Raw genomic sequence first — 19,235 nt, 5'->3', positions numbered from 1 at the left:
GTGGTCCCTATTTTTCTACTTGAATTTTTATGTGCTTTTGAACCGCTAGGTTGGCAGAAGCTGGGACAAGTCACTAAGGATTCGAACTGCCGATCTGCCAACCTTTCTGATCAACAAGCTCAGTGTCTTAGCCACTGAGCCACCGTGTGCCTCTAATCAGTTCTATATTGCCTTCAAATTATTCCAATGATATCCATCTTCATTGGATGAACCCTTGTTCTAGTACTTTGAAAATAAATCAAGATGTTTTCCCTGCCTATTTTCTCCAACTATTTACACTTTTTTACATCTCAATCCTCTTCTCTCAAATCGTTTTCTCTCTCTAAATAAATATAGACATTCTGTGTCCACTGAATAATTGGGCCATGCATTTCTCTTTGCAGGATGGTGACAAAATTCTATCAGCATGTCCTGACTTTGGCATTTGCTGTAAATGAGATAAATGAGAATGCAAACCTCTTGCCGAACTTCACACTTGGATTTCACGTTTATGATAGCTATTATGATGCACACATGACCTACTGGACCACCCTGGACTTGCTGTTCAAATCACAGAGATTCCTCCCAAATTATAAATGTGACTCAGAAAGGGCTCTTATGGCAGTTGTTGGGGGAATGAGTTTGGACATCTCAACTCACATGGCAGATTTCTTAAATCTCTACAAGATTCCACAGGTAAAAACCAAGGTTGAGGAAATCAAACTTGTTAATGTACCATTAATGTATTCCTTCTCCTGTTATATTGCATGAGAGAGAGAGACAGAGACAGAGAGAGAGAGAGAGAGAGAGAGAGAGAGAGAGAGAGACAGAGACAGAGACAGAGACAGACAGACAGAAATACAGAGGCAGATAGAGACAGAAAGAGAGAAGAGAGACAGAGACAAACAGTGAGACAGAGAGGCAGAGAGAGACAGAGAGACAGAGACAGAGATCAACTGAGATAGAGAGACAGAGAAAGAAAAAGACAGAGAGACAGAAAAACAGAGATATAGACAGATCGAGAGACAGAGTCAGACATACAGATACACACACACACACACACACACACACAGAGAGAGAGAGAGAAATACAGAGGCAGACAGAGAGAGAGACACAGAGAGAAGAGAGACAGAAACAGACAGAGAGACAGAGACAAACAAAAACAGAGACAGAGACAGAGACACAGAGAGACAGAGATCGACTGACTTTACTTTACTTTCAAACTTTAATGGTATTTGTATGCCGCCCACTCCCTAGGGACTCTGGGCGGCTCACAGCAAATAAAAACAGCAAATAAAAACATTTAAAACATTTAAAATTACAAAATTAAAATCAACACAGCATCCATTTCATCAAATGGGGCTGGAATACTCAACAGCCCCAGGCCTGCCGGAACAGCCAGGTCTTAGTCGCTTTACGGAAGGCCGAGAGGTGGTGAGGATCCGGATCTCAGCCTGAAGCTCATTCCACAAGACTGGTGCAGCTACAGAGAAGGCCCTCCTCGGGGAGCCGCCAACCGACTGAGACAGAGAGACAGAGATAGAAAGATACAGAGAGACAAAAAGATAGAGATAGAGACAGACAGAGAAAGAGAGAGAGAGAGAGAGAGAGAGAGAGAGAGAGAGAGAGAGAGAGAGAGAGAGAGAGAGAAGAAATGAAGATATAATAGAATCTTGATGGTTTCTAATTCATGGCTCTATTTTCCAAATGTAGTTTCTCAAATCAAGTAGATACACTGATAGGCCAATTGCCCAATCTATCTTTTTTTTTTTAAAAAAGGTCTTACATTCCTTTTTAGCTTAGTTATGGTTCATTTGCCTCAGAAGACAAAACACATTCACTTTCCTTTTATCGCATGGTCCCAAACGAAAGTCATCTCTATAAAGGTCTGGTCCAATTGCTTCTCCATTTCAGATGGACATGGGTTGGGCTACTCGCTGTGGATGATGACACAGGGGAACATTTCTTGGACAACCTGGAAAAGATCTTGCATGAAAATGGAATCTGTTCTGCTTTCAGAAGAATGCTCCCTAAGCAAGGTCTCTTCATTCCACTGTATGAACTTCAAGATATGGCATCCCTTGTCTATCAAACCTTCATGGACAGGCAAGCTAGAGCATGCATCATTTATGGGGAAAGTATGACCCTTCTGTGGCTGAGCACTTTAGTGCCTCTAGCAGATCATCAATACGAAGCAAACATATCCCTGGGAAAGATATGGATTACCACTGTCCAGATTGATTTCACTGTGACATCCTACATTACTCGTAATTTTTTTAAAATTTTCCAAGGGACGATTTCCTTCTCTATTCATTCAAATAAGCCTCTGGGATTCCAAGCCTACCTTCACAGCATAACACCTTTGGAGACAAAAGGGAGTGTTTTCTCAAGAAATTCTGGGAACAAGCTTTTGAGTGTTTGCTTCCAGATTTTCAAGAACCCGATGATGTTGCTGGTAGATGTAATGGTGAGGAGAAGTTAAGAGATCTTCCTAGTCCTGTTTTTGAGATGAGCATGACTGGTCACAGTTACAGTGTGTACAATGCAGTCTATTCCATAGCACATGCTCTACATGCTATGCTGTCATCTAGATCTCCATTCGGAGAGATAATGAGAAGACAACGTCTTCAAGACATCCAACCTTGGCAGGTAACATTTCAGCTACAGTCCTGTGTAAAGCTATACCTTGCTCCCACAGAACTGAAGCAGTTCATTTGGTCAAAGTGAAGCATAGTGGTTTTACTCATGGAGGTATCACATCACTCCAAGGTCTAGGAGAATTCAAGAGGGTTTGGTATATATGCAAAGGAACTATTTGTGATTTGTCAGTTGTTGTTAGTTGTAAAGTCATGTCCAACCCATCCAGTGGTGGGTTTCAAACCTCTTCTCTAGATGTGCCCTGCTTTGTGGGAGTGGCTTGCTGGCCATGTGACCGGCTTGCCAGTTATGTGACTGGGTAGGCATGGCCAACTTGTAAAATGTGGTGAAACTCACTTCACAACGCTCTTGCTTAGCAACCAAAATGTTGGCTCAGAAACTGGCATTTGAAGCACACAAGTCTTAAAGCTGTCAAGTTACAAGACCCTTGCATCCCCAACCCTTTAGGAAAAAAAAACCTAGCGGTGTTCAAACTTGACAGCTTTAAGACTTGTGGACTTCAACTCCCAGAATTCCTCCTCCAGTCATGTTGGCTCAGGAACTCTGGCATTGAAGTGTGCAAGGTCTTAAAGTTGTCAAGTTACAAGACCCTTGCACCCCTAATCCTTTAGAAAAAAACAGGGGTGTTAATACTTGACAGCTTTAAGACTTGTGGACTTCAACTCCCAGAATTCCTCCTCTCGCTCTTCATTTTGATGATGTGCGGACGGGCGGGGGGAGGGAGCTGGAACCGGTTCTAAACGGCACTGTAGATTTGTGGAACCTCTTCTATAGAAGAGGTTAGAACTGGAAGGAACCCACCCTGGACCCATCACAACCCATGGACAATGTTCCTCCAGGCCTCCCTGACCTCTACCATCCTCTGGAGTCCATTTAAGCTCATGTCTACTGCTTCAGTGACACCATCCAGCCACCTCATTCTCTGTCATCCCCTTCTTCTTTTGCCCTCTGTCTTTCCCAGCTTTAGGCTCTTCTCCAGTGAGTCCTTCCTTCTCATTAGGTGGCCAAAGTATTTGAGTTTCATCTTCAGGATCTGGCCTTCTAAAGAGCAGCCACGGTTGGCCAGCAGTCTGATTTTCCAGTAACAGACCAAAAAAGTTGAAAGACTTCTGCAACTTGTGATTGCCTAAGATCTTGAAGTAATAAACCGAGAATGGATATGAACTAATGCAACAAGCTGTTTATCAGTTCTTGACAACAGACAAGAATAATTTGGAAGAAGGATAGAAGTTGTCCAGGCCATGTCTCATTAGAAAGTCAGACTGGAGATGGCCAAATTACTTGGAGAAAATAGCACTGAGTTAGCATCATTTTGAATTAAACTCTTCCAAAGCCCCATTCTCTAGTTATGTGGTATGCATCAGTATACAGTGCTTGTAATAACTGAGTGAGAACTCCTAGCCAAAATCCTCTATATTTTTAATGTGGCCCGCCAGCATCCAGCAGCACTAGCAGCAGAGTCAGACAGTGAGGAGATTGGGGAGGAGCATGGGCCAGTCCCGGAGGCAGGGGAAGACTCAGATGAGGGCTCTGTGTCAGAGGCAGAGACAAGGCCAAGTCTGTCTGATAGTGATCAAGTGCTTAGGGAGCTAGACCGTAGTGAGGTAGAGAAACAGCTAGAGCCTGTTCCCACTGTGCACATGTGCATAGCTTCCAGAAGAAAAGAACAACTCAGAAATCAGGGTTGACTTGGGAGTAAAGTCACAGGTGGAAGGCAGAGGTGGGTTCCTGCCAGTTTTCACCAGTTCGGTAGAACCGGTTCGTCAAATCTACCAAACCGGTTAGAAGAGGTTCCACCAGTGGACCCAGAAAGCAGGCCACACCTATAGAAGAGGTTCCAAAAATTTTTGAAACTCACCACACACACACACACACACACACACACACACACACACACACACACACACACAGAGAGAGAGAGAGAGAGAGACAGACAGACAGACAGACTAACACAGAGAGAGAAAAAGACAGAAAGGAAGGAAGAAAAATTTAAAAAGAAAAAAGAAAGAAAAAGTGAGAGAAATGAAAGAAAAAAAGAAAAAAGGGACAGAGAGACAAAAGAAAGGAGAGAGAGAGAGAGAGAGAGAGAGAAAGAAAGAAAGAAAGAAAGAAAGAAAGAAAGAAAGAAAGAAAGAAAGAAAGAAAGAAAGAAAGAAAACACATGGCCGGCAAGCCACTCCCACTAGGTCACATGGCCAACAAGCCACTCCCACAAAGGAGGCCACACCCACAGAGTAGGTTTTGAAATTTTTTTGAAACCCACCAAAGTTAGTGGGTAGTGGGCCTCTCCCATAGGAAATAAAACAGGAGCAAAAGGGGAAGGGGCTTTTGCAGGAAACAATTCATTCATTTGGTTATTAGATTCATTTCAGGGTGTGAAGATCTGTCTGTGAATCTCAGAGACTCAGTGCCCAGCCTTTCCTTGCACAGCACCTAACTTGGAAAATATTTATATGGCAGCTTTCCAAGATAGATAAGGTCTGTAGTCATAAATATGCCTTTGAAAGACTGTTTGCCAGGCCTTGCTGAATGTGAATGAGAGGAATGCACATTTGTTTAATAAAAGGCTTTTTGTCAGGATCAGGACTCTGCCTTGTGCTTCTTGGGGAAGCCTCAGTCAGAACAATTTTAATTATCACTGAATTCATCTATTGAGAGAGAATTCTTTCCCAATATCTCTATATCTTCAAATACCTTTAAATCCATCAGCTTTTCTTTCCTTCTTTCTAGCTCCACTCAGTCCTTCAATGCATTGGGTTTAACAACTCAGCTGGAGAAACAGTGTCCTTTAATGAAAACGGGGGAACTGGTTGCTGGATTTGATATTGTCAATTTGGTCATATTCCCCAACAACTCCTTTGTTAGAACGAAACTTGGAGAACTGAGCCCTCATGGTTTTGAAGGGAAAAATATCACCATCCATGAAAATAAAATTTTGTGGCCAGAGTTTTATAACCAGGTATGCATTCTGCTCTTAGAGATGGTCCACATTTATAATGGAAGGTGTGGATGATCTTCAGCAGGGGTGTCAAACTCAAGGCCTGGGGGCCAGATCTTAGATCTGGCCCATGGGACCACCCTAGAAACAGTAAAGGGCCAGCCTGTGGTTCCTCTGCCTGTGAAAATGGAGCTCGGGGAGCCGCACACTGTTTTCTCAGGCTCTGTTTTCAGTTGTGATGGCCTCCTGTCATGAAAATGGACCTTAGGGGTGTCCCATTTTTCCTGCCAGAGTGCAGGAGTCCATCACAGCTGAAAATGGAGCTCAGAAGCCTGTTTTTGCTGCCAGAGCACTCAGGTCACCACAGACACCCCTGACACATGTGATGTCAAGCTGGTCATGCCCACCCTGATCACACTTATCCCAGCCCCCAAGGGCAAACACAAGGCTGATGTGGCCCTCAATGAAATTGAGTTTGACACCCCTGCAATAGAAGATCTATGGCTCAATTAATAGATAGAGGATAGATACTGAAATTGATGGATAGAAGGATGGATGGATGGATGGATAGATAGATATAGATCAATAGATGATAGATAGATAGATAGATAGATAGATAGATAGATAGATAGATAGATAGATAGATAGATAGATAGATAGATAGATAGACAGACAGACAGACAGACAGACAGAGACAGACAGTCAGTCAGTCAGTCAGTCAGTCAGATAGATAAGAGAGAGAGAGAGGAGGGGAACAGGAGCAAGAGATGCTTCTTAGGAAATAATCAGACAAGGGGGGAGGAGTCTCAAATGGCTCAATTGTCAGAGAAATAAACTTAGTATGGACCTGCCCTAATGTCTATGGTCATGGTTGTCCCAAAGGTACTTTTTCAAAAGGCATCTGTGTTAAAAAATTCATGACTGGGAGAGACCTGGGAACTAGGTCAGCCAATGAATAGGCATAGCAAACTAAGTCAGCCAATGGGAGCTTAAACAGATCTGAGTCTGTGCAGAGAATTGAAACAGAAACTTAAACCGTCTGCTGCTCTGAGAAGAAAACTAGCAATCTGTCTGGGCTTGTCTGCAAAAATGAAACTAATGGCTTGTGTTTGCCTGTAACTCTCCTGCCTTGTGTTTACTTGGAAGAACCACCTGCTGGTGTTGTACATTTATTCATCTATTCTTATGTATATAAAGAAGTTAATGAATCCAGCTGAATTTTCCCCAGCGTTCGCGTGGCTTGTGTGGCTGGCTCATGTTGTTGTCCTAGGCTCTGCGGGAATCGCGATCCCATCCTCGTCGCCAGTTTAGTGTATTGAGGGAAAACGCAGGAGCCAGGCATCACGAACAAGATGTTTATTGAATACATAGAAAGATGACAGCGATTCAAAACCACGGAGATCGCACCACGGTATTTATACTAGCAACTGTAACTGTCATAACTGTCAGAACCAATCAGGGGTTAGAACTGTCAGAACCAATCAGGGGAGGTAGCTGGCTAGCAACAGGCTATGCTGCATCCCAGCCAATCAGGGCGCAGCATAGGCTGTTGCTGGCTGTTGCTGGCCTGGACATCTATGTGTGCTTTCTGGATTTGAATTTATGCAACAAACTGTGACAAACTGGACTATGCCTTTCCTTGAGGAAGAAGACAAAGCTTCATCCATTCTGACAGTTCTGATAATTCTCAATCAGTCAGAACTAACGAAGCTTCTTGGTTGGGAAGCAAAAGGTCTTCTTCCTCAAGGAAAAACATAGTCCAGTTGCCTTTTGAAAAAGCATCTTTGAGACACCCTGCCCTAACAGATCAATTACAGCAAGAAAAATGGGACTATATATTTTTCCTGTTTGGATTCGAAAATGTCCCTTCGAAATTGTTAAAATATGAATCATCTCTTTTCTGGTTAGAGGGTTCCTCTTTCGGTGTGCACAAATTCCTGTGATCCGGGTTATCATAAAAAAAAGGAGGAAGGGAAGAAATTCTGCTGCTATGGCTGTAATCAATGCCCTGAAGGAATGATTTCAAAATGGAAAGGTGGGTTTTTTATTTTTTTATTTTTTTATTAACAAACATACAAAATACACACACACAAAACCTAGACGTACACCACATTTACACAATACAATATGAACAGGGGCTTCCTGTTCTTTCTAATAGCAATTATCAATCGATACCGCTCACCTTATATTATTTCCCCTTCTATTGTATTTCATTTGGATTTCACCATTCTTAACCCTCTTATATTACTCATAACTATTATTTTTTGAGTTTTGTTATATTCCTTCATTGATTCCTTCTTATTTCTTTCCTCCATCCACCTATACTATTTATCCCATATCTGGTAGAATTCTGATTCTTCTTTTCCCTGGATTTCTTTAGTTAGTTTGTCCATTTCAGCACAATCCATAAGCTTTCTTATTATTTCATCTTCGCTTGGAATTAATTGGTTTTTCCATTTCTGGGCAAAGGCAATCCTTGCCGCCGTAATTATATGTAGTATTAAATACTGGATTTCTTTTTTGTATTTCACAGACATTATTCCTAATAAAAAAACTTCAGGTTTCCATTCTATATTAACCCCTCTCATTGCCTCCAGACAATTTTTGATCTTTTTCCAAAAAAAATTAGCCTCCTCACAAGTCCACCATAAATGGTAATATGTTCCGTGTATTGATTTGCCTTTCCAACATTTTGGGGAGGTATTTGTTAAGATTTTAGCTAACCTTATTGGTGCCAGGTGCCATCTGTAAAACATTTTGTACTGGTTTTCATTGGGAAAGGTGGGTTTTGAATTGATCTTTACCATGAGTTTGTGGCAGCAAGATATAGCAGAGGTGGATTCGTACCAGTTCGCACCTATTCAGTAGAACCGGTTCGTCAAATCTACCAAACCGGTTAGAAAAGGTTTCATCAGTGGACCCGGAAAGCAGGCCACACCTACAGAACAGGTTCTAAAAAAATTTGAAACCCACTACTGAGATACAGGGTCCAGAAATACAAGTTGCAGCATGATTTGACCAATGGAAGAAATTAAAAAATGTGTTAGTTTTCCTTGAATGTACCTCTTTTGTTTCCTCTTAATTAATTTTGGTTACTCTAGAGCCGTAATGGGGAATCTAAGGCACACATACCAGAGGTGGCGTACAGAGAACAGGTGCCATCGCCAACTGCTTTTCTGGTTTACGGCATGCACCTGCGCGCCAGCCAGCTGGTCTCCACAGCAGTGGTGGGATTCAGCCGGTTCACACCATTTTGGGAGAACCTGTTGTTAACTTTTTGAGCAGTTTGGTGAACTGGTTGTTGGAAGAAATCATTAGGGTAGAGAACCAGTTGTTAAATTATTTGAATCCCACCACTGCTCCACAGGTGCAGGAGGATCAGAAATTGGTCTGAAAAATGACCAAAAAACAAGCTGTTTTTCGGGCTGTTTTCAGGTGGGGTTTTTAGCTGTTTTTGGTTTGGAAACAGCTGAAAAACATCCTGAAAATGGTGCAAAGAATGCCCTGAAAACCGTGACCCAGCAAAAGGGCGAACGACAAAACCGCGCCCGAATAAACCGCGTTGCTAAAACCGCAACGTCATCAATGCATTGACAACAGCGCATCGACAACAGCATGTCGACAGAAGGGCAATTTACAACAGCGCGTCGGCAGAAGGGCGATTTAAGTTAAGGTAAGGGTTAGGTTTAACATTACGTTTAGGGTTAGGTTTAGGGTCAGGTTTAGCGTTCCGTTTAGGGTTAGAGTTAGCGTTACGTTTAGGGTTAGGGTTAGGGTTGGGTTTAGTTTTACAGCACGCTTCTATCACCGTGCTGTTGTCGGCGTGATTCAGCACTCATTCGTCAGAGCGCTTTAGAACACACAGTTTTGTCACCGCGGTTTAGTCAAGCGCGGTTTTGTCATTCGCCCTTTTGTCGGTGAACCCCTGAAAATGGCCAATAAAACAGGCATGCATGCACCAGCCAGTTGGTCTTCGGGTTTCCGGTGCTCCAGCATGCGCACACACACAGATACACGTGCATTACAGTTTGGGCGCTCTGTGCCAAAAAGATATTCCATCACTCCCCTAGAGGTTCATATTACTAATACTTTAATGGCAACATTCCCCTAATATAGTCTTTCTCAATATGATGCTTTCCAGAATGTTTAGTTGAAAGTAATTTGCCTGCATTTTTAAGACCAAGGAAAATCAGAAGCACACTTAAATAATAGCACAAGAATGTTTTAGAAGGCCATCTTAATAATGGATGGTAAGAGAGTAGTAGAGTTGGAAGGGACCTTGTAGGGCTTCTTGCTCAAGCAGGAGACCCTATACCCGTGTTGGCAAACCTATGGAATGTGTGCCAGAAGCAGCATGCAGAGCCATCCCATGCATAATGCACAGTCTCGCTGACTCCTCTGTGCGTTCCTGTGCCTGCACGCATGCCATCCAGATGGCTTTCGCACACGTGGGTTCACCAGCATTCTGTCGTGCATGTGTGTGCCAGCACCCTTGTTTCCGGGGTGGGCATGCACAATGGCAAGCTGTTTGTTGGGCAAGCTGTTTGTTGGGCGTGCACATGTGCCGGAAACCAGATGTTTGGGTGCTGGTGTGTGCATATGGAATGGAATGCTGGGCTTCCGGATTTTGGCACTTCCGTGCTTGCAGAGGCCAGGGAGGCCAGGTGTTCCAGGCAGAATGGTTTTGCGTGCCATTTCTGGTATGCATGTCGGCACACTGTGAAGTGAAAGGTTAGCTTTCACTGCTCTGTACCATTTCAGACAGGTGGCTGTTGAGTCTGTTCTTGAAAGTCTCCAGTGATGAATCACCCAAAACTTCTGAAGGCAAGTCGTTCTACTGGTTAATTGTTCTCACTGTCAGAAAGGGGACCCAGTCAGTCTGCATAGAGCAGTGATGATGAACCTGAAGGCCAAAAAGGGAGCCCCCATGCACTCATCTGGGCTGCAACCAGGAAGAGAAGCTGCCCAGAGGGCATGTGCGTGCTGGAAAATGAACTTCCAGCAAGTGTTCCAGTTATTGCCACACATGTACAAATGGCATTAAGCTGGCTGGTGCATATGCTCATGCCAGAAAATGGAAGACCAGCTCTTCCGGTTTTCAGCACTGCCGCATGCGTAAAGGCCAGCTGATCGCCGTGTGACATGCGCACCAGAAAGAGGAACGGGTGATGTCGCACTTGCCAGGCAACATGGCTCTGTGTGCCACTTCAGGCACACGTGCCAGAGGTTCGTCATCGTGGGTATAGAGGTGTTGTGGCCCAGCAGGAGCCGTTGGAGCTGCCACCAGACTCCGACAGTGAGGGGCCCTATGAGTTGGCTCTGGAGGATGTGGAGGACCCTGGACAGGGTTCTGACTCCAAGCAGGGCGCAGAGAGGCTGATTGGCCACCAAGAGGTGCCTTAGCCTTGGACCAGTGGGGAGGAGACAAGGGAGTGTGATCCAGACGTCATGCATTGGAGCAGTGGGGAGGAGCCAAGGGAGTTGTTCCTGGATGCCCGGCAACACCGGGCAGATCGACGTAGAGTGCAGCTACGCAGTTACCAAAGATAATTGGACCCATGTGATTGTAATTAGGCTCCTCTCAAGATAGTATTTAAAGAGAGACTGGGAGGAGCCTGGTTTTGCAGGATTCAATGTCATTCCTAACACTGGAGAAACTGTTATCTGTCGAAGTCTGAGTTGCTGCCAAGGTTCTTATCTGTTTGTTATGCTTGGCTTTCAGCCACCGAGGTTTTGGTTTCTTGCTAATAAAGTGCTGTGACATTCCAGTGAAGCTTGTCTCGGCATTCATTACTGGATGGAGGAGTGGGTCAGAACATAGAGGCTTCCACAGAAAACATAGTCATGCAATTATATATTAATTCAAGTCTGTTTATCTTTTTTTGTTTTAGATATGGACAGTTGTTTCCCCTGTCCAGAAGATCACTATGCAAGCAGAACTGGAGACAGGTGTTTTCCTAAAGTAATAACTTTCCTTTCTTACAAGGAACCCTTAGGGATTATCCTCTCCTCAGCAGCCTTTTGCTTTTCCTTTACCACAGTCTTGGTACTTGGAATATTTATTACACACCAAAATACTCCCATTGTCAAAGCCAACAACCGGGATCTCACCTACGTTCTCCTCCTTTCCCTCCTTCTCTGCTTCCTTTCTTCCTTTCTGTTCCTGGGAGAACCTAACAAGGTAACCTGCTTTCTCCAGCAGTCTGCTTTCGGCATCATCTTCTCTGTAGCTATTTCTTGCGTGTTGGCCAAAACCATCATGGTGGTGGTAGCTTTCATGGCTACCAAACCAGGCTCCAACATGAGAAGGTGGCTTGGAAGAAAAGTTTCTAGCTTCATTGTTGTCGTAAGCTCCCTGATCCAAGCAGGCATTTGCGTGGTGTGGATGGCAACATCCTCCCCGTATCCAGATTTGGATATGCAGTCACTAGCCAAAGAAATCATAGTGAAGTGCAATGAAGGTTCTATCATCATGTTTTATTTTGTACTGGGCTACATGGGATTTCTCTCCCTAATCAGCTTCACTATAGCTTTCCTTGCCAGGAAGTTGCCAGACTCTTTCAATGAAGCAAAGCTCATTACATTTAGCATGCTGATGTTCTGCAGCGTTTGGCTGAGCTTTGTGCCAACCTATCTGAGCGCTAAGGGAAAATACATGGTAGCTGTGGAGATCTTCTCTATTCTAGTCTCCACGGCTGGATTACTTGGCTGCATCTTTTTCCCCAAATGCTACATAATCATACTGCATCCTGAGCTGAACACCAAAGTACAGCTGACAAAGAGGAAGAAGATCTGAGATTCCATGTTACATATCTTACCTACAGGGAAGCCATTTAGGAGGAAGAATTGTAGTCCACTTTCATTGCTGGATTAGATGTGTACAATCAACTGCACTCATGCATTTCAATTTCTTTATCTATCCATCCATCCATCCATCCATCTATCTATCTATCTATCTATCTATCTATCTATCTATCTATCTATCTATCCATCCATCCATCCATCCATCCATCCATCCATCCATCCATCCATCTATCATCTATCATCTATCATCTATCAATCATCTATCCATTTATCATCTATCTATCTATCTATCTATCTATCTATCTATCTATCTATCTATCTATCTCTATCTCTATCTCTATCTCTATCTCTATCTCTATCTCTATCTCTATCTCTATCTCTATCTCTATCTCTATCTCTCTCTCTCTCTCTCTCTCTCTCTCTCTCTCTCTCTCTCTCTCTCTCTCTCTCTCTCTCTCTATCCCTATCCCTATCCCTATCCCTACCCCTACCTCTTTATCTCTCTATCTCTCTCTCTATCTCTCTATCATCTATATCTATGTATCTATGTATCTATGTATCTATGTATCTATGTATCTATGTATCTATGTATCTATGCATCTATGTATCTCTCTCTCTCTCTCTCTCTCTATCTATCTATCTATTTATCTATCTATCTATCTCTATCTATCTCTATCTCTATCTCTCTCTCTCTCTCTCTCTCTCTCTCTCATCTATCTATCTATCTATCTATCTATCGATCGATCGATCGATCGATCGATCGATCGATCGATAGATAGATAGATAGATAGATATATCTTCCCTTGACTTCATTCCAAGATAATTGGAAGATAGATATGACAACCATTTTTTTTCTGAAATGGTGTTTCTGAAAGATGCCCTAATTAATTCATGAGCCTCTAGCCAAGTTTCAAAAGAAATCCAGTCATTTATTAGGAAAACCATTTCGGCAATACCCCTTTGCAGTCAGATCTGACCTCATTTAAATTATGGCTGAACTTTGAACTTTGTTTCTTCCCTCTCCTCAGTCTGTGCATGCTTCACAAGCCTGCTGTAGTAATCTGAGATCTGACTCTAGCCAAAAGTATGTGTGGAATGTGCTCCCCCTCCCTTTCCTCACCATGGAAACTTATAATAGACATGTAAATGATTTATGAGTTGACAGTATAGTGTTTCCTGCATTAGCAAGGAGTTGGACTAGAAGACCTCCAATGTCCCTTGAAACTCTGTTTTTCTATTCTATTCCACTTGTCTGCTACCTATTAAAATAACCACAAATTTCATGTAGGGAGAGCTTCAATTGCCTGTGTCCTAATTTATGAATCCAAATTCCTTACTTCTGAAACAACATGAAGAGCTACTGTGAAGAAAATAAGATTTATGTGCACTTCCTCTCACTGTGCTTGAACAATAATAGACAGCCGAGTCCTCTGGTTTGAGGCTGTTCATTTGCAGATACAGCTGGCTTTTGGCATTGTCCCTGGAGACGGTGAAGCGTCCCTTCACTTTGCTTGAATAGTAAATGCTAGCTGAACTTGGTTGTATATATGAAACCCATTCCAGTCCTTTCCCTGGAGCCTGTCTCACCCAAACCATCCAGCGGCTGCTGAAGGTGAATCCAGAGCCTTGACAGGAGAGACGGAGAGACTCTCCAGGCCTTCTCACATCCCCTCCAGACTCCACCAACGGGGCCTCAGAATGCACGCCTGTAAATAGAACAGAATAGAATACATTTTTTTGGCCAAGTGTGGTAGAAACACAAGGACTTTGTCTCCGGTGTTCAGAAGCTGTCAATATACATGCAAAGCAACAGAGTAATCATAATCAGAATAATGACACCAATAAGAGGCGCTAGTAGAAAAGATGAGAAGGATAATAATAATATTACAGCCATGCAAGATGGGTTAATGGACATGCCAGTACTGTGAGAATCAGCTGTTCAGCAGAGTGATAGAACAAGAGAGAGAAAAACTGTTTCTGTGTCTAGTTGTTTTGCCATACAATGCCCTATCGCGGAGAGGAATTGAAAGAGGTTATGTTCTGGATGTGAGGCAGTGGTGGGTTGCCAATGTTTTTTAGTATTGGTTCGGGCATGCTTGCACATGCCTCTGCCATTACTACTGGTTTGCCCGATCCGGGCTGAACCAGGAGCAACTCACCTCTGATGTAGGTATTTTCTCAGCCCTCTTTTTTACCAGTGCACTATACAGGTCCACAGTGAAAAGTTAGCTGCTTGAAAATGGTTTTCTTTCTTTCCTTTCTTTCCTTTCCTTTCTCTTTCTCTTTCTCTTTCTTTCCTTCTGTTCTCTTTCTTTCCTCTCTCCCTTCTTCTCTTTCTCTCTCTTTCTTTCTTTCCTCCCTTTCTCTTTCTTTCCTCCCTTCCTCCTTCTCTTTTTCTTTCTTTCTTTCTTTTCTTACTTTCTTTCCTTTCTCTTTCATTCTTTCTTTCCTCCCAATCTCCCCCTTCCTTCCTTCCTTCCTTCCTTCCTTCCTTCCTTCCTTCCTTCCTTCAGCTCCAACTAAACTCTGCGCCTGTCCCATTTAGTTGCTGTACCAAACTACACAGTCATAGAAATACAAATGGCAGTTTTTGTAGAATTCATCAGCAGCTCCTTGGGAAGGTGGATTATATAAGCCCAACCACCAGAAAGGAAGAATCTTCTTTTTGCATGAGAAAATTTACCTCTGAGAATGGTGAGCAAGATTACCGAGCTTAGCCAAAAAGTCATCTTGGATCAGTCAGAGAGGAATTCTATGGAATGCCTTCAAATGTCCATACACTCTAAAGGTTTCTGCATTTAGCCTGTAGAGAAAGCTGCTTCACTTAAAAAGGAAACTATTATCAGAATTTACATATCCCTACTAATAAAAGGACCTCTCTGATTTTTTTCTCTCCATATTTCTTTGATGGTAGAACAAAGAAATCATAGCTCAAAGAGCTAACTCAGTTCAATTATTACTTTAACTACTAGGGACAAACGCCATCCCTGGATTATTTAGTAGTTTTTAAAATCTATTGATTACTTTTCTTTCTTTCTTTCTTTCTTTCTTTCTTTCTTTCTTTCTTTTTTCTTTCCTTCCTTCCTTCCTTTCTCTCTGTCATTTCTTTCTTTCTTCTTCCTTCCTTCCTTTGTTTTTCTTTCCTTCTTCCTTCCTTCCTTTCTCTCTCTCTTCTTTCTTTCTTTCTTTCTTTCTTTCTTTCTTCTTCCTTCCTTCCTCTCTTGTCCTCTCTCTTTTTATTTCTTCTTTCTTTCTTCTTTCTCTCTCTTTCTCTCTCTCTCTCTCTCTCACTTTCTTTCTTTTTTAAAAAATATGTATTGATTTTATTCTCTTAAAAAATTCATAACAGTATGGAATGTTTAAAGGAATGCAGAAAAACAGATAGTATTTCTATAAAATGCCTCTCAAATATAGAATATGACATCTCAATACTGAATGTTTATGTTCTGGATGTGATCCCCTCTTCTTGCATCCCATTTGGACTTTATCACCTGGGACTCTGATTTGATACCCGGAAAGGGGAAAAGAAAGAAAGAAAGTTAAACAGAATGTAAAGAATAGAATCATAGTTGTCATTGATTTTTTTTTAAACAGTGGTACCATTCAAGTACAATAGCAATAGCACTCAGACTTATATCCCACTTGATGGTGCTGTAAGCCCTCTCTAAGTGCTTTAAAGAAGGGACACGATGGCTCAGTGGCTAAGACGCTGAGCTTGTCGATCAGAAAGGTCAGCAGTTTGGCGGTTCAAATCCCTAGCACCGCATAATGGAGTGAGCTCCCGTGATTTCTCCCAGCTTCTGCCAACCTAGCAGTTCGAAAGGATGTAAAAATGCAAGTAGAAAAATAGGACCCACTTTTGGTGGGAAGATAACAGCGTTCTGTGCACCTTCAGCATTTAGTAATGCCAGCCACATGACTATGGAGACATCTTTGGACAGCACTGGCCTTTCGGCTTTGAAACGGAGATGAGCACCACCCCCTAGAGTCAGGAATGACTAGCACATATGTGCGAGGGGAACCTTTACCTTTTTAGGTGCTCTAGAGAGTCATCATACTGCAACAGTGAGCCATTCCCATTCTTATAGCAGAGAGAGCAAAACACTTTCTTACCTATGGTAACCACGCAAAGATAAACTGGGTCAGAAATGATCAGCGTCCTTCAACTAGCTGAATATAAGCAGTTTTCTTAGTTCCCTAGGGATGGAAATAAATGGGGGCTGGCTCTACTCCTCTGCATGGAAAGCTAACTTCCATTGCTTTTAAAGGAGGCTGAGTCAACTTGGATGGCAGCCATGAACAATGAAGGATTTTGACAGGCTTCACCATAGCTTCTTCCCACTGTGTGTGATCCTCTAGCACAGTAATACACAGCCGTGTCCTCTGGTTTCAAGTTGTCCATTTGGAGAGAGGCTGTGCTGGAGGCATTGTGCCGGGAGATCGTGAAACGGCCTTTCACAGAATTGAGATAGACTTGGATGCTCCCATCCCTGGAATTATCTACCAATGCAAGCCATTCCACTCCTTTCCCTGGAGCCTGTCTCACCCAGCTTATTTCATAGAAGTCCACAGCTTTAAGACTTGTGGACTTCAACTCCCACAAATCATACATACATACATACATACATACATACATACATACATACATACATACATGCATACATGCAATTTTTATGACTCACTAGGATCTGCATCTATAGATAAAAGTATGCCAATAAAATGTACATTCATTTCACTGTCTCCCATCTATGATCCAGCTAGAATTATTCATCCATCTACCATTTTTCCACATTTAAAATGACCTTCATCTTGACAATATTCATGTTACATTTAGCATAAAAGATAGGTAGTGGATATTGCATATCAAACATTTTGTTTATCATCTTAAAACATGCTCACTAAATATCAAAATTCCATATGATACCAAACAGAAAATTATTTTTCCTATTAAAAAAAAATTGTACTGAGAAAATGGAATTAATTCATTGCATCATATTGTTCTTAGCTTGATATGTACTTTAAAAAAATTAAAATGAATGATAATCTAACTAGTTTCCTCCTCTTGCTTTTTTAATGTTATTACATTTCAGAACCTAAAAAGCCTCCGGTATTTGATCGACCTCTTAAACCAGGGACAATAGATGAAGGCAAGATCCTGCAACTTGCTTGCCATGTAGTTGGATCACAGCCCATTAAGATCCAATGGCTCAAAGCTGGGAGAGAGAACTTAGATCAGTGTTTCTCAACCGTGGCAACTTGAAGATGTCTGGACTTCAACTCCCAGAATTCCCCAGCCAGCGAATACAATCCATTCAAATTTCCCGTCGCAGAGTCTCACTGTGCTCATGTTGTAAATGCTGAGAGGGAAGACAGAGGTGATATAGAAGGCCTCACCAGGCCTTTTCATATCTCCTTCATACTCTTATCACTTGGGTTGAAATTTGATGCCTTGAAACGAGAGAAGAGAAAAATCTAAACAAGTGTAAGGAATGGAAAGCACACTTAGATTTGATAAAAGAAGAGTGATTATCACTGAAATGCCATCCCAGCAGTAATTTGTAATTTGTAATTTTAATAGATTTGTATGCTGCCCAATCCCGAAGGACTCTGGGCAGCTTACATAAAAACAATTAAAATATTAAAAAACATTAAAAATACCAAAACAATACAGTTTAAAACAGAAAAACACAACATGCACTCAGTTATAATGGGGCTGAAGTTCAGTTAAGCTCAACAGCCCCAGGCCTGCCAAAACAGCCAGGTCTTAACAGACTTATGGAAGGCCAGGAGAGTGGAGAGGGTCCGGATCTCAGGGGGTTGCTCATTCCAAAGGGCTGGGGCAGGAACAGAGAAGGCTCTCCCCCAGGAAGCCGCCAGACGGCATTGTGTGGCTGATGGTACCCGGAGAAGGCCCACCATGTGCGATCTTATTGGACGCTGGGAGTGAGTGAGCCTTAATCACACTCTATAGCACAGAGAGAAAGCACTAAACAACATCTGATGATGAACCAAATTTAAACCGGGACTGGAGTAATGAGTTGAATATAAGCAGCTTTCCTAGTTCACTAGGGGAGAAAATGAATGGGGGAACCTATCTGCATGAAGAACTAACTTCCTTTGTTTTTCATTCAGGCCATGGAAGCTGAATCAACTTGGATGTCAGCCATGAACAATGAGGGGTTCTGATAGGCCTCACCACAGCTTCCTCTCACTGTGGCTCTGTAGCACAGTAATACACAGCTGTGTCCTCGGGTTTCAAGCTGTTCATTTGGAGATAAACCATGCTGGAGGCATCTTGCCGGGAAATGGTGAAGCGGCCTTTCACAGAGTTGGCATAAGAGTGCCTGATTCCATCTCCAGGACTGTCTATCCATGCAACCCACTCCAGTCCTTTCCTTGGAGCCTGTCTCACCCAGACCATATCGTAGCTGCTGAAGGTGAAGCCTGAAGCTTGGCAGGAGAGGCGGAGGGACTCCCCAGGCCTTCTCACATCTCCTCCGGATTCTACCAGCTGGGCTTCCATTTGGACATCTGGAAAGAAAACATTTGTATGTAGACTGTAACTATCCAGGTTCCTTGAGTACATTAACCTGAAGCACATTGGAGCTTGTTAGCTTCTATCTGTATGGAGGGACCATTACTTTTAAAGACTGCTACAATGGTGATGAGTTGGAGCAAAAATATCATTTTTCTTCCTCCGTGGAGAAGTTCCAGGCAGACAAGCTTTTGCTCTCCAGCCACAGCTTGAGGCAGCTGGAAGATGATGTCATATAAAGAGGAAGGATCTGTCTGTATTTACATACGTGTCAGAATAAAAGAGAACGAAGGTTGGCTGATTATAGCAAAAACATTTTTG

At 42.6% G+C, this 19,235-nt stretch overlaps 1 protein-coding gene and 1 pseudogene across 1 annotated transcript; one reads left to right on the top strand and one right to left on the bottom strand.

Annotated features, from left to right (window-relative positions):
* Positions 1 to 2,314: 2,314 nt before the first annotated feature.
* On the top strand, positions 2,315 to 12,371 carry LOC148046737 (vomeronasal type-2 receptor 26-like). The gene is made up of 4 exons (XM_087714917.1): positions 2,315 to 2,628; positions 5,368 to 5,596; positions 7,484 to 7,610; positions 11,467 to 12,371. Exons 2-4 carry the CDS (start codon positions 5,429 to 5,431, stop codon positions 12,369 to 12,371), a joined length of 1,200 nt encoding a protein of 399 aa, XP_087571043.1. The 5' UTR covers positions 2,315 to 2,628; positions 5,368 to 5,428.
* A 6,216-nt stretch (positions 12,372 to 18,587) lies between these two features.
* On the bottom strand, positions 18,588 to 18,902 carry LOC148046736 (immunoglobulin heavy variable 3-48 pseudogene; annotated as a pseudogene).
* Between the last annotated feature and the right edge of the window lie 333 nt (positions 18,903 to 19,235).

The sequence above is a fragment of the Thamnophis sirtalis genome, unplaced genomic scaffold, assembly GCF_051295495.1.
Source record: "Thamnophis sirtalis isolate CommonGarterSnake01/CBP01778 unplaced genomic scaffold, rThaSir2_p1.2 scaffold_4, whole genome shotgun sequence".
Classification (NCBI taxonomy): Eukaryota; Metazoa; Chordata; class Lepidosauria; order Squamata; family Natricidae; genus Thamnophis; species Thamnophis sirtalis.
Note: the sequence above shows the minus strand (reverse complement) of the source record. Positions and strands in the feature narration are given on the sequence as shown.